Below are 11831 nucleotides of genomic sequence, written 5' to 3'. Positions count from 1 at the left end.
GTGTGCCTTGGCAGTCGGTGCGGGCCAACTACACATGCGTTAATCGCACGTTAAAATAATTAGCGGCGTTAAAAAAAAAATTGCGTTAACTTGACAGCCCTACTTTAAACATTGAAATATATGTATATACTAATAATAATAAAGCTTTATTTATGTAGCACTTTTCATACAGCACATGCAGCTCAAAGTGCTTTACAAAATGGCACACATCACAAGTTAAAAATAAACAACAAGAAATTTCCCTCAGATTAGATGTTAAGAACTTTACAGGTTCATGCAGCAAAATATAAAATGTTAACAGGTTAAGAGACACAAGGAGGTCAAAGGTATGATAATAAAATAAAATAAATTATGATTTCTCTCCGAAGACAACTAAATCGATGCAACAATATAAAACCCCATGAAACAAATTGAACATATAGGTACAACAGAAATACAAATAAAAAGATAATAGTAATACAAATGTAATATATAGGAATTAGATCTAGTTTCAGTTGCAGTTGGTGAGTTTTTTTGTTTTTTCTTCTTGCCCAGCTTTGACGACCACGATCCAGCAGTGATCCACGAGAACGCCACTCAGTCTGAAGTCCTGGTTCCCATCCGCCTGGACATGGAGATCGAGGGACAGAAACTCAGAGACGCTTTCACCTGGAACATGAACGGTAACGCCCCAACATCGCCTTTTCTCTCAGCTCAGCAAAATAGGATATCAAAGCAAAAACACATTGGAGCCAATATAAGTTTTGACACATTCCTTTGCCTTTTTGACATTCCCAGAAAAGCTGATGACGCCCGAGATGTTTGCTGAGATCCTCTGCGACGACCTGGACCTCAACCCGCTGGCCTTCGTCCCCGCCATCGCCTCCGCCATCCGACAGCAGATCGAGTCGTATCCCACAGACAGCATCCTGGAGGAGCAGTCGGACCAGAGGGTGATCATCAAGGTGACGCTCTACACTGCCTGGAGCTCATGAAGAATCTATCAAATGTTTTCATAGCAAACGATACTTGAAGCCTATTCTGAGAAATGTTTTTGGTTTTCAGTTGAACATCCATGTGGGGAACATCTCCCTGGTGGACCAGTTTGAGTGGGACATGTCCGAGAGGGAGAACTCTCCCGAGAAATTCGCCCTGAAGCTGTGCTCCGAGCTGGGCCTGGGCGGAGAGTTTGTCACCACCATCGCCTACAGCATCCGCGGTCAGCTGAGCTGGCACCAGAGGACGTACGCCTTCAGGTACTGTTCCCCAAATACAGAGCGGGAGATGTGGTGGAAAGCATGTGAGCTCAGTGTCCTATCTCCCAAACATCATGAGTACATTTTGAACTTTAACCGGTAAAAGAAATACAAGTAGTAGTTTGTTGTCAGGTTTGACACATGCTTTTCTACGGTGGCCGACAAGTACAAACGTGCTAAAACTGCTTAAAACACTTCCATTACGGGATACGCGCTGCAGTTTCTAAATCAGGGGTCTCCAACCTTTTTTAGTGTGAGGGCTACTTTCAAAAATTAAAACAAGTTGTGAGCTGCTTTTACTCCTCTTTTTTTGTTTTTTGCAGTGTATATATTTAGCACATTTTAACATTATGATATGCTCACCTTTAACCTTTGTGTGCTGTTTGGGTCTGTGGGACCCGTTTTCAGTGTTTACTAAAATTAAATGTATGCAATTGAATTATTTTAACCTGCTTCTTTGGGGGTGGACCTCACATCCTCTAAGGGGGTCCCGAGGCATGCTCCCCCCGGGAAAATTTATTTTAAATGTTGAAGTTAAAGAGCATCTTGCAGGTTTTTATTTATTCTACATTTATGCTTACACTTGCTTGAAAATTACAATTAAAAAAGTGAATGCAGGATTTGATATGTTTTACGAGACATAAGGGCAGGAATTCAGAGGGAAAGGAGCAATTTTGAGCTCTGCTCTTAAAAACGGCTTTTTTTTTAAGGTCATACGTCAAACGCGTCATATTACATCACACAGGGGACACATCTCCGCTCTCTGACCGCGGGTATAGTAGAGTTGCGTTGAGTAGAGCGGTTGTGTTTTAAGGAGCTGGTATTTTTCGGTAGTTTTACATTGTATTTCACCATTTGTAATCATGGTGCAGTATTGTGTTTGTGCAGGTTGCACAAATACCAGCCTGTCAGGACATCGAGTCCACAGTAAAAAGGACCGGAGCTAGCGTTCGTTCCTGGGTGCGTTGTGCATCCACCTCCCTGCAGCACATACTCTCCANTTTGGGTCAAAATAATGCGCTGTGACACGTTGGATGCGATCCGAATTATCTCACACAGTCCCTCGTCCTCCACAATGTTAATTGTTCTGTAAGCTGTAGCCTCCGCCACCCATTTAGCTCTCGCTTGCTGCTCATAGACGCCGTGTCCAGGCGTCCAACCGGCAAACTTTAAAGTGTGGTCTGCCGCAGGCGAGCGGCAGGAGCGGGGCTGTCAGCATCAGCTGTGTGCTTGGCTTGCTGTTTAAAACACCTTTTTTTGTATCCATAACTCTCGCTAGCTACAGCTTACAGAACAATTAACATTGTGGAGGACGAGGGACTGTGTGAGATAATTCGGATCGCATCCAACGTGTCACAGCGCATTATTTTGACCCAAAGTGAGAACTTCAGTCTCATGCTTTGACTGAAGATGAAGACAGAGGAGCAGCATTTCGCCGACAACTGTAAACAGGCTTGTCTGTTTGAGCAACTGGCTCAGTACAGAGAAGTAAACAGGGTTTGGAGAGAGTGTAAGAGAGAGAGAGAGGTTCCAGGTTGTTGTATTGAAAATATTCAGGAGAATATTTGTCATTGTTCCAATGATAATAAATAAACATTTGCATAAAGCATATTTGTCCACTCATATGTTGATAAGAGTATTACAAACTTGAAAGATATTCCTCTAAGGTACATTTAGGACAGATAAAACATTTGCGATTAATTTGCGATTAACTATGGAAAATGACATCATGCGATTAATCGCGATTAAATATTTTAATAGACTGACAGCCCTAATTTAAACCTTATGGTGCACGTGATCCGCGTTTCTGCGTGACTAAACACAGCAGTGGGGGCGCAGGCTGCTCACCATAGGGGGAAGGTCCTCTTCTTGTCGCGGCCACTCCGGCTGCGGTTGATGGTGGTGGAGCAGGGCACTGCGTCCAGGTGGTGGGAGCTGTTGGGCAGCGTGGGGACCCACTGACTGTTCCTCTTGCCCTTCTGCTCCCTGTGGACAGAACCAAACACATGTGGGAACCAGACAAGATAAGATGGGCTTTTTTCAAATGTCAAATTAGTTCAATGACAACATGCAGCAGTTATAATCTCACTGGTTTAACGGTAACATACCAAATCATAATAATTTACATGTATATATTTTTAACCTTTATATACATCTGTATATATATATATGAACATTTACCTTTAAAATTCAGAGTTTAACTCATGTGATTTTTCTTAATTTTGATTCATACTATTACTACATGTTCATTCCTATTTTAACTTGTTTTGTTTTTATTTTTCTTATTATCGCATGTGTACTATCTGTTTTTCTGTCTTATTCTGTTGCTGCTATGACACCCACATTTCCCTACAGGGATCAATAAAGGTCAATCTTATCTAATAATAAATAACCACATGTTAAACCCATTTACTGTGGACCTACTACTGATGGACATGTTTGAAAACGTGCTTTTTTTTTCTTTCTATTAACACAGCCAATATGTTCCTCCAAATCAGCATGAAGATAATTATGCAAACTGAAACATCCTTAATTATTACCAGTATGCTTTTATGAATGCCGCTTTTATGAATGCCGCTTTAATCAGGGCGCTTTCATAAACTCAAAAAGCATCAGCTAAAAGACATTCGACATAAAAGTACTTATCTCTAATTTCCAAATAGGTCGCATCAAAAATGTGCAGACTGACCTCTTGATACAAGCTACCTGTTTAATTCTTCTTCCGTTATCAATTTTAGATTTCAGATGTTGAGTAATCATTTTCATATCGTGTTGAAAAACAGATGCTTTTGGGATTTGTTTCCAGTTGTTTTATTCTCTTCAGCAGCCATTGCTTCCTCCTAGACTCTCAAGATCCCTGTCCCCCAAAACAACAACCCCCTACTAGCTGTCAGTTACTGGCCCTCTCCTTTAATCCGTTTTGTACCTTTATATGCATTCTATAACACATTTATGATTGTTGGTTCAGGGTGTTTTTGCCTTATTTGTCCAATTTCTCCTCATCATCATCATTATTATTGTGATCATCAATATTTATTTCAAACAACCAGTTAATACATTGATTCAGCTGTACCTGTACATACTATATAGGGTCATCATTTTATTTCTAACAAAACATTATATTTTAAAAACGTAACATTTTTCGGTGTGCAATATCCTAACCTGTTAAGTAAACTAACTATAGGTATCAAATAAATGTAGTGGAGCAAAAATATTTTTCGCTGAAATCTGGTGTATAGGTAGGAAGTGGCACGAAAACGTACAAAAGTCAAAGATAAATACCTTAAATGTGTAATTAAGTACAGTACTTTAGTAAATGTAGTTGTCAAATTGTCAGTTGACAAATTAATCAATAATCATTCATTAAAAAAGGAAAAGATAAGATACTTTACGCTTCTCAAAGTGTGGTCCGCGGACCACTGGTGGTCCGTGAGCGCCCCCTAGTCGTCTGTGAGTATATTGGTAAAATTTCACTTTTGAAATAAATGTAAGTTTTCCGCACTCTCGCGGGAATATCTCAGCAATAGAGCGAGCTTAAGTTTCACATTCGATTGCATGATATAAGCCCAGCGCAACACCTTCGTCAAAAATGTTGTCACTTGTTTGTACCATTTTCAGGCGATTTGTAATCTGTTCTAGAAAAACTACTTGTCCTGTTTATATAGACATACATTTGCTGTTAAAGTTTATTTTGTATTTTATTTAATTTGAAATTAATGTGCAATGCTTGTCTACATGCTGCTATGACAAAATAATTGTCCAAACTGGGATCAATAAAAGTATATCTAAATGTAACCCTAGAAGGAGTAATAATACCACAGTATATAAATACTGCTTAAGTCTTGCATTAGCACCAAAAGCCTACAAAGAGTACCAAAAGTAAAAGGTAATAATAAGTCATAACCAGTCTTATTTGTCCACGGCACAGATGAAGTTCCTTGAGTAAGTTAAGCCTGCAACTCACAAAAAGAACTACGGTAGTAACTACGGAAACCTTTTGATTGTGAGGAAAGCATCTAAATAGAGAGGCATTCCCATATCTATCATTTGTGTTCTCAGATGGCGGGGTACCTGAGGTAGGCGGGGGGCTCCGTGCTGATGGAGATAGCTTTGTACTTCTCATCGTTTCCTTCCAGGATCTCCTCCACCTCGGAAGCCTTCAGCAGGGTCACACTGGTGGCCAGCTGAGTGTAGCCGTGATCTGAAGGACAGAAACGGATCAAATCAACGACAGAAACAAGAGCAACTGAACCTGGTAATGTTCGACTCATTATTGTGAAAAATTATGTTAACCCTAATTATGAAATGAGGCGATGTGTAACGCCATTTTCTTATCCTTTTAAACATAAATGTATAAGGATGTTGTTCAGAAAGAGATGAACAAAACATATTTAAACGTGTGAACAATTTTTTTTTCTGTAGTTTAAGATTTTTCTTTGTTTTTCATTTCTATTTGTGGAGATACAGTTCTCATTGTTGTAATACTTTTTCCTTATTGACTGAGTTCATTTACAGATATGCTCAGATCACAAACTCATGTTTTTACATCCAGTTGAGGTAAATCACAACAAAAAAACTAATAAAAACTTAAATAATAGAATGAGATACATTTAAAAAAAAAAAAGAGGAAAAAAAAGCAATCAAATCCTTTAATTTTCTCAAGATTCCTTTTTATTTATTTAAACAATACCTCTTCATGTCAATAATACTTTTAAACATTATAGTGAAGCAGTTAGTGGCAATTACATTATTTTTAAAATGCCAAACCATCAATCTTTTAGCAAGGAAAACCTCTTTGGGTTTTGAAATTGTAAAACAAGACATTTAGGATATAACCTTGGACTTTAAGAAACTGGGATGGACTATTCCATATGTTCTTACCTTTTTTGAAGCCAAAACACATTTCCTAATTTGTTCTATTTATTAAAAAATTCCAAAGTAGTCTGTAGTACAACATTTCTCAGTGGTACGGCTTTTAATATTAGATGAATCACAACATATTAGGAGTATATATTGTGAATATAGTCTCAGGACTGCACTCTACTGACCGTGTGACGACTCCACTATCTTCTTCCTCTCTTCTACCGATGCCAGTTTTCTCCATAATGACGGATATCTTTTATACAGGGAGCCTCTGAACATGCGGAGGTAGTTTCCCACCTGAACACACACACAGAAAAAAAACAGAATCAAGAAACACGAAGGCAGACCACCGACCAAAGAATCTTGGGGATTCTTACAACCCTTTTGTATGTGTTTTCCTCTATGTATGATATATTTTGGAGTTTAGCTACGGGATAACCATGTCAAGTCAGATTTTAGTTTTTTTCTTATATTTCATATGAATTATTATTATTATTACATTATTCCAAACAAATAGTTGATTTTTCAAAAAGATTATGGCGAATGATAACTATCATGACTTTCTCATGAATACAGCCATGTTTTCAGTTTTGATTTTATTTGTATTATGTTAAATCTAGTCTAAGAGGTTTAAGAAAAAAAAAAACGTCCAAAACATTCAACTACTATAAATCTCTATTGGAATTAAGATCAGTATTTACGTCCGAGAACTAACGTTACAGCTAACACGTACACTGCGAGAGGAACCATAGTACCGTAACAAACAACCATATAGTAATGAAAATAAATAAATCATAACATTATTAAAGAATGAGTCCAACATTGCGGTGTTTGTTAGACTGTCCTATACAAGCTTTAGTTGCATAAACACCTTTAGCTAGCTAGCATAGCAGCTTAGCATGATTGTATAACGTTGGATAGCTCAGCCAGAGAAACCAGGTTGAACCTTTGGAGAAGACTTTGTACTGTTGGAACATCATATTCATTATTTTTATTTTATCTTCATGGCTGTTCTCAGCTGAATTAACAAGAAACATTAATTAAATGAATGAGTGTTGATGCGCCGTCCTTCATCGTTAGCTGCTACCTAGCTGCTAACGGACCGGCTGTCAGGTTTAACGACACTTTTCTGTCAAATAAGTAAATAATTGAGGCTATGGTTGAATAAATAAGTAGAATTATAACCTCCGATCCGATCATATAAAAGTCTCCATCCTCCTCGAGCTGAAATTTAACAGGTTTTTGTCCAAACGTTTTGCTAAGCGCCATAGTGAAATGAAATAACAAAGCTCAATGCTAATGCGCATGTGCGAGAACGGTCTGTCGCTGAGAAGTGACGTTGCACTAGTTTATCAACAGTCAACAGTAGGCTTGTTTGAGACAAGCGAGACCTGCGCAGACCTGCGAAATTTCGATCAACGTCTTGCTCGTACGTTGCATGATGGTTAGTCATTTTGTCCGACTTGCTCTGGAGGCTCGCTCACATGAGACGTTGAAATCTCGCGGGACAAAGACGCCCGCAGCCTTGAGAGCGAGGCGCGGCGAGGCGGCGCAGTTCCTCTCCACGGGCTGCGGAAGCGAAATGCTTGATGGGAAACGACTCGCTGGTATCTCGAGCTGAGCGCTCATTGGTGGTTTTTACCACGTGCTGCTGATGAAACTCTCCAATTGGCTCGGCAAAAGTTTGTTGTTGTTTGGTGTCAGTTTTACGTCGCCACTTCCATTCACATTTTTCATCATTGTTCCACAATGTTTATCATCATGAAATTAATATCTATATATGTTATACTATACTTGCACTGCTTACCGTTTTTATACTTTATATATCTTAGCATATTCATACACACTGTTCATACTGCTCACAGGTTGCTGTGTGTATCTAGTGTATTCATGCCCCTCACTGTTTATTCATCATTCAATTCATTCTATCTTTTATTCTGTAGATTGTGTATATTACTTTTTACTTTACTGCTTGTTGCACTCCTGGTTAGAAGCTAAACTGCATTTCGTTGTCTCAGTACCTGTAATCTGTGCAATAACAATAAAGTTGAATCTAATCTTGAGCAGGAACAAATGTATTTACTTAGTATATCTGAAATTAACGATTAAACACATGTGTGCATTCTTTATAAATGCAAACTGGTCAAGACCACTGACGGAAGTAATTTTGAAAATTAATAAGTGGTTCTGTCTTTTACATTTAGGATTCAACCCCCCTTGTATTGATTTGTTTTTAAATGAACAGACACTTGAGTCATTAATTTGTAGTGAGGTGTTATTTCTAGCAATTCTCTTAAAGTTAAACCAAATCATTAAAATAAAATCTATTGTAATGTTGTAATGATTTGGTTTAACCGGTTTAACCTTATTTATTGAATACATCATTTAAAATGGCAAGATTAAATCAAATTACATTCATGTTGTACACATCATAAAGCTTAAAGTGGCAGCTAAAGAATTATATTTACATCTAACAACACAGCAGCAGGTCGGTGTTCAATTCATGCTCATTAAGCTTCATGTGTGCGGATCTGAAGGGACTGACCATTTGTAGCCTGTCCACCTATCAGTTTTGCAAACATTAAGAGGGAGGAGCATTTCTAATTATGGAACCCAGTCACTGGTGTGGTTCATCATCATGACTCAATTAACAAACCTATATAAAGCAATGGAGATCACCTTTGTCTACAGTGGGTGAAATGGAATTTGTGGTGCTTACACTGCGTGACGAACAGGGAGACATCACTGTAAGAGTCTCACAAGAAATTTCCCAAAGACTACAAAATGGTGAGTAAACACCTAAATTGCATTCCAACAATCTGGATATGACTTTAAATGATGTAAATGATTTTTCAGATAACAGTTTAGCAGCTGCACTTATGCAGCAAGCAAGGGCTGCAACAAATGCACAAGGTAATCTATCATGTAAATCAAAAATGGTATTGTCTTTTAATGCAAATCAAACAAATGACACATTCATGTTTATTGTAAACAAATATTTAATTTTCTCTCAATCACAGTCCCTTTAGATCTGTCTTCAGATGCTAGGCCTGCTCCTCAAAGGCCTGCTCCTCAAAGGCCTGCTCCTCAAAGGCCTGCTCCATCCCAAGCTGGCACTCCTCACCTGGCATCCCCCTCCAGCCGGTCAGAACACCTTGAGGCAACACAAGGTACAGTAACTAAAATGAGGATCTAAACAGCAAATGCTATTTGTTTGAGTTACTAACACTTTTGTCTTAACAGATTTCACACACAACACCATATTGCTGCTTTTGGACCTGACAAAAACACACCAACACGTGTACTATCGCTCTAAACCCGGTTTTTATAAAATGATACAACGGCAGTTCAGCAAGGAGGGATACAATTTCTCCTCAGACAAAATCAGAAAAAAATTGAACAACCTTTTGACCACATACCGTTGTACCTCAACAGGAGAGGGGAACATAACGTGGGAATATTATGGGGTAAGAGGTTTGTTCTTGCACAGCTAGTTGGTAAAAGCAACATTTCCTTTTTAACAATTCTGCAATTCCACAGATAATGGACAACCTGTTTGGGAGGTGCGGTGTTGGGAGCGCACCACCAGGCACTCTTGTTTCCACCCCTCTATTTCCCACTGCCTCACAACCATCCACCACACTGCTGTGTGCCTCTGAGGGCCAGCCTGGTCCCTCCATGACCCTGCCCACCACACTGCCGTGTGCCTCTGAGGGCCAGCCTGGTTCCTCCATGACCCTGCCCACCACTCAGCCGAGATCAATCCGGTCTCGAGTCTCCCGTCCCTCTTCTACGACCTGTATGAGGCCCATTCGGAGAGGAGGGCCAGTGCACTGGAGACACTGGTGCGGCCAGAACAGAAGCACCGGAGAAGGCTGAAGGAGATAAATCGGAGGAGGTTCGAAGCAAAAATGCTGACAGCGATGGGAGAAGTTATTACCCAATTAAAGTGCATTGGGAGCCAACAAGAGCGCATTATTGAGCTTTTACAGGACAAGCCCAATATGCCATAATTTCCCCCACACTGGGTATTCCCAGAATGAATTAATTTGTTTATAAAGAACACCACCTCAGTTTGTTTATGGAAGTAATATTGTTTAGATTACTTATTTATTTTCCTCGTTATGCAGTTGAATTATTATATCAGCCCTGGCAATTGCCTTGTAATATTTGTATACACTAAGTGTTCACAATGTTTATATGCAATGATTATTATTTATTTGCCAAGTACATGTGAACATATGTATATATAGTCAACTGCTATTGACATGTGCAGAAAATGACCATATCTAGTTTTCATATATATGCATGTATTTTTTACTTGCCCAATCATTTTGGTTGACATTACATTACTTGTTCGGCTCTTTAATCCAGAGCGACTTACATACTCAATACTGTGGGCATAAAAGGAAAGGAAATAAAGAACAAATGTCTTCCACAAAGAATATGACAGTGGTTATTTGTGTATGGGGGAGTGTGTGAGCTTTTTACAAAAGGTCACAAATCTGATTTCTGTGCAACACTGCATCTTGGTTCTGGGGATGCGGTGGCCCGTTATCTGCTGCTTCAACCTGCTCATCAACTTCAATTGCTTCCCCTTCCTCCAAGCACATGTTGTGAAGTATGCAACAGGCAGTGACTGCTGTGCTAATGTTTGCAATGTTTTTCATGTACAAACATTTGAGCCTCCTGAACTTCGTTTTCAGTAGGCCAAAGGTATGCTCAATGACCACGTGTGCAACATTTAATTTCTGATTGAAACGACGCTGCCGAGCAGTTAAATGGCCATTGTCCCTGTATGGCCTCATAAGCTGAGGCAATAGTGGGTAGGCAGAGTCCCCAATGATGTGCATTCCCTCAGGCACCAGGGACTGGGGATCTTCATCAAGCAGCCTTCCAACAGCAGACAACCGGAATGCCCGTGCATCATGCCAGCTACCAGGGTGGCCCACATTAACATGACAGAATCGCCGCTCACTGTCACAGAACCCAATAAGCACAACAGAATAAAACTGTTTTCTGTTGATGTATGCAACTGGGTTCTCACAGTGTGGTTTCACAATAGGAATGTGGCATCCATCTACCGCACAGACAGTGTTGGGAAATCCTGCTGCACGAAATCCTAACTCAGAATTATGTAGGGCTTGCCCTGTGGGCCAGAAAATGTGGTGAGACAAATACGTAGTGACAAGACTACAAAATTCATGGAGATGCAGGCAGACAGTGGATTTGGTGATATTAAAACGATCAGCAACCCCCCTATAGGACTCCTGGTTTGATAGAGTCCACAGACAGGCAAGGACACTGTTTTGGAGCGCCACTTTACTGTGCTGTCTGTTCAAGTAGAACGGGCCAATAGTCGTCATCACGTCCTGTTTGGTAGAAAGGATTAAATGGACAGGTCTTATGGCCTGTGGGATAAAACTGTCCCTGAGTCTGGTGGGTTTGTTTCCTCCAGATGAAGCGTAAGAGATTAGGAGGGACCTAATGATGCTACGATACGAGAAGTCATAGTAATATCTGATAATGATGAAGAGGAGGAAACCCCTCTAACCCTACCGCAGGTGTCGATGTGGCTTGAGTACACACCACCCACAGAGGATACCACCACTCCTGCAGGGTAAGACGCCCTTAAAAGGTGGAAAAGTACTTAATTTACATAAGTCAAAGTAGCAGTACCATTATGTAGACAAATGTCAAAGTCCTGCATTCAAAAAGGACATTGAGGCTATA

The 11831-nt window shown here is 39.8% G+C and overlaps 2 protein-coding genes across 3 annotated transcripts in view; one reads left to right on the top strand and one right to left on the bottom strand.

Moving 5' to 3' along the window:
* Positions 1 to 7467, bottom strand: part of LOC104963259 (SWI/SNF-related matrix-associated actin-dependent regulator of chromatin subfamily B member 1-like) — a 13447-nt gene extending 5980 nt beyond the window's left edge. The window contains exons 1-6 of the mRNA XM_010791827.1: positions 7284 to 7467; positions 6284 to 6395; positions 5307 to 5436; positions 3081 to 3221; positions 761 to 908; positions 531 to 604 (exon numbers count right to left, since the gene is read on the bottom strand). Coding sequence (XP_010790129.1) covers positions 531 to 604; positions 761 to 908; positions 3081 to 3221; positions 5307 to 5436; positions 6284 to 6395; positions 7284 to 7367 — 689 coding nt within the window. The 5' untranslated portion in view covers positions 7368 to 7467. The remainder of the gene's footprint in view (positions 1 to 530; positions 605 to 760; positions 909 to 3080; positions 3222 to 5306; positions 5437 to 6283; positions 6396 to 7283) is intronic.
* Positions 7468 to 8932: 1465 nt separating this feature from the next.
* LOC104963258 (uncharacterized) lies at positions 8933 to 10344 on the top strand. Of its 2 annotated transcripts, XM_010791825.1 has the most exons (4): positions 8933 to 9011; positions 9119 to 9268; positions 9342 to 9565; positions 9639 to 10344. In XM_010791825.1, the coding sequence occupies exons 1-4, from the start codon at positions 8978 to 8980 to the stop codon at positions 9975 to 9977; spliced, it is 747 nt and encodes a 248-aa protein (XP_010790127.1). In that variant the 5' UTR covers positions 8933 to 8977; the 3' UTR covers positions 9978 to 10344. The 2 variants fall into 2 exon arrangements, with proteins under 2 accessions (XP_010790127.1, XP_010790128.1); XM_010791826.1 differs by lacking the exons at positions 8933 to 9011; positions 9342 to 9565 and having other exon boundaries at positions 9106 to 9268.
* The last annotated feature ends 1487 nt before the right edge of the window (positions 10345 to 11831 follow it).

This window comes from Notothenia coriiceps, unplaced genomic scaffold (assembly GCF_000735185.1).
Source record: "Notothenia coriiceps isolate Sejong01 unplaced genomic scaffold, NC01 NC01_scaffold00035899, whole genome shotgun sequence".
In the NCBI taxonomy this organism is placed as follows: domain Eukaryota; kingdom Metazoa; phylum Chordata; class Actinopteri; order Perciformes; family Nototheniidae; genus Notothenia; species Notothenia coriiceps.
The sequence above is the reverse complement of the archived record's forward strand: the minus strand, read 5'-3'. Positions and strand labels throughout refer to the sequence as shown.

Coding starts and splice junctions, on each gene's coding strand:
- LOC104963258 (XM_010791825.1), top strand. CDS start 8,978: ATGCAGCAAGCAAGGGCTGCAACAAATGCACAAG. Junction 9,012..9,118: donor GGCTGCAACAAATGCACAAG/GTAATCTATCAT, acceptor TCTCAATCACAG/TCCCTTTAGATCTGTCTTCA. Junction 9,566..9,638: donor TAACGTGGGAATATTATGGG/GTAAGAGGTTTG, acceptor GCAATTCCACAG/ATAATGGACAACCTGTTTGG.